This window comes from Hydractinia symbiolongicarpus, chromosome 9 (assembly GCF_029227915.1).
Source record: "Hydractinia symbiolongicarpus strain clone_291-10 chromosome 9, HSymV2.1, whole genome shotgun sequence".
NCBI classification, from domain to species: domain Eukaryota; kingdom Metazoa; phylum Cnidaria; class Hydrozoa; order Anthoathecata; family Hydractiniidae; genus Hydractinia; species Hydractinia symbiolongicarpus.
This window is the reverse complement of record NC_079883.1, coordinates 5,566,740-5,567,906: the sequence shown is the minus strand read 5'-3', so window position 1 is coordinate 5,567,906 and position 1,167 is coordinate 5,566,740. Positions and strand designations below refer to the sequence as shown.

The following is a 1,167-nucleotide window of genomic DNA, read 5'->3' as shown; positions in this document are numbered from 1 at the left end:
AAAACTTTCATCACGGACCTCTCAAATTTTTTCAATTTTCCCCTAAAGAAGGCATAAACGTCATTTTTTCTGAATCTAAGACTGATTATTATCAGGAAGTATTAGCGGATGTTTGAGAAACCAAGGAAAATAGTTGGCGGAATTGTTGAAGTTTTTCGTTGTTCGAGTAACCGGTTTCTAGCTTTTCTTTAATACTACATTTCTGAAAACTACTACAGTTGAACTCATGTAATTCGAATCTCCAAGGGGATTCAAAATTTGTTCGAATTACACGAGTTTCGAATTATAGGAGTTTGACTTTTTTCGGCCGAATTTTGGCGCTATTATTTATCAATGTTGTAACATCCTATGGAGTAAAACGACGCGTAGTATTTGAGAAATAAGTGGCTATTTTCATGTAAAACAAGTGTTACCAATTTTTAATTATCAATCTTTCTCATAAAAGTCCATGATTTTGGTCTGTCTCCTATTAATCAATCTTCCATGGTTGATCTTATCGGACATTTGCGACAGCAGAGTATCACACTTTGGATCGGTCTCAAACAACGTCAGTTTCTTCAGAGTCTCTATTGCGTCTTTAATCTCGTATTGCGACTGTGGTGAAACTGGATCGTCGTCAGGACAGTCATCCTTTTATCATCAGAGCTAGCATCAACATCAACAATCTCGACCTGATAACCCTTTGTTCCTTAGGCTGTGTACAAGAAGTTGTGGTGGGTGGTAAAAATTGCAAATTGATCGCCTTTAATCCTGTGACTTCCGGCTGAGCAGGACAATTGTCGACAACTAGAGTAATCTTTCTGCCTTGCGAATCGAATTGACGGTCGAGCTCTTGTACCCACTCTTCAAAAAGTACTCCATCCATTCATGATTTATTTTGAGATCGGTATCGACAGGGAAGGTTGTGCACGTTCTTGACGCATCTCGGCTTTGCAGATTTTCCTATTACAAACAACGGGAGTTTTTTGCCAATAGCGTTGGACGCAGCCTAATGGTATGGCTGCGTCCAACGCTATTGGTAAAAAACTTTGCTATGTTTTCCACCTGCGCAACATTTACCACGAAAATGTAAAGACTTGGAGGGCAGTGCTTGGTAAAACAGACCAAATTTATACGCGTTGAAGATGTCCTTCAAATCGTACCTGGCAAGAATAGTTGGGAGGGTTG

At 39.5% G+C, this 1,167-nt stretch overlaps 1 protein-coding gene across 1 annotated transcript; it reads right to left on the bottom strand.

Moving 5' to 3' along the window:
• Positions 1–426: 426 nt before the first annotated feature.
• LOC130657751 (uncharacterized) lies at positions 427–865 on the bottom strand. Its single transcript, XM_057460758.1, has 2 exons — positions 680–865; positions 427–630 (listed from the first exon to the last, which is right to left on the bottom strand). The coding sequence occupies exons 1-2, from the start codon at positions 863–865 to the stop codon at positions 427–429; spliced, it is 390 nt and encodes a 129-aa protein (XP_057316741.1).
• Between the last annotated feature and the right edge of the window lie 302 nt (positions 866–1,167).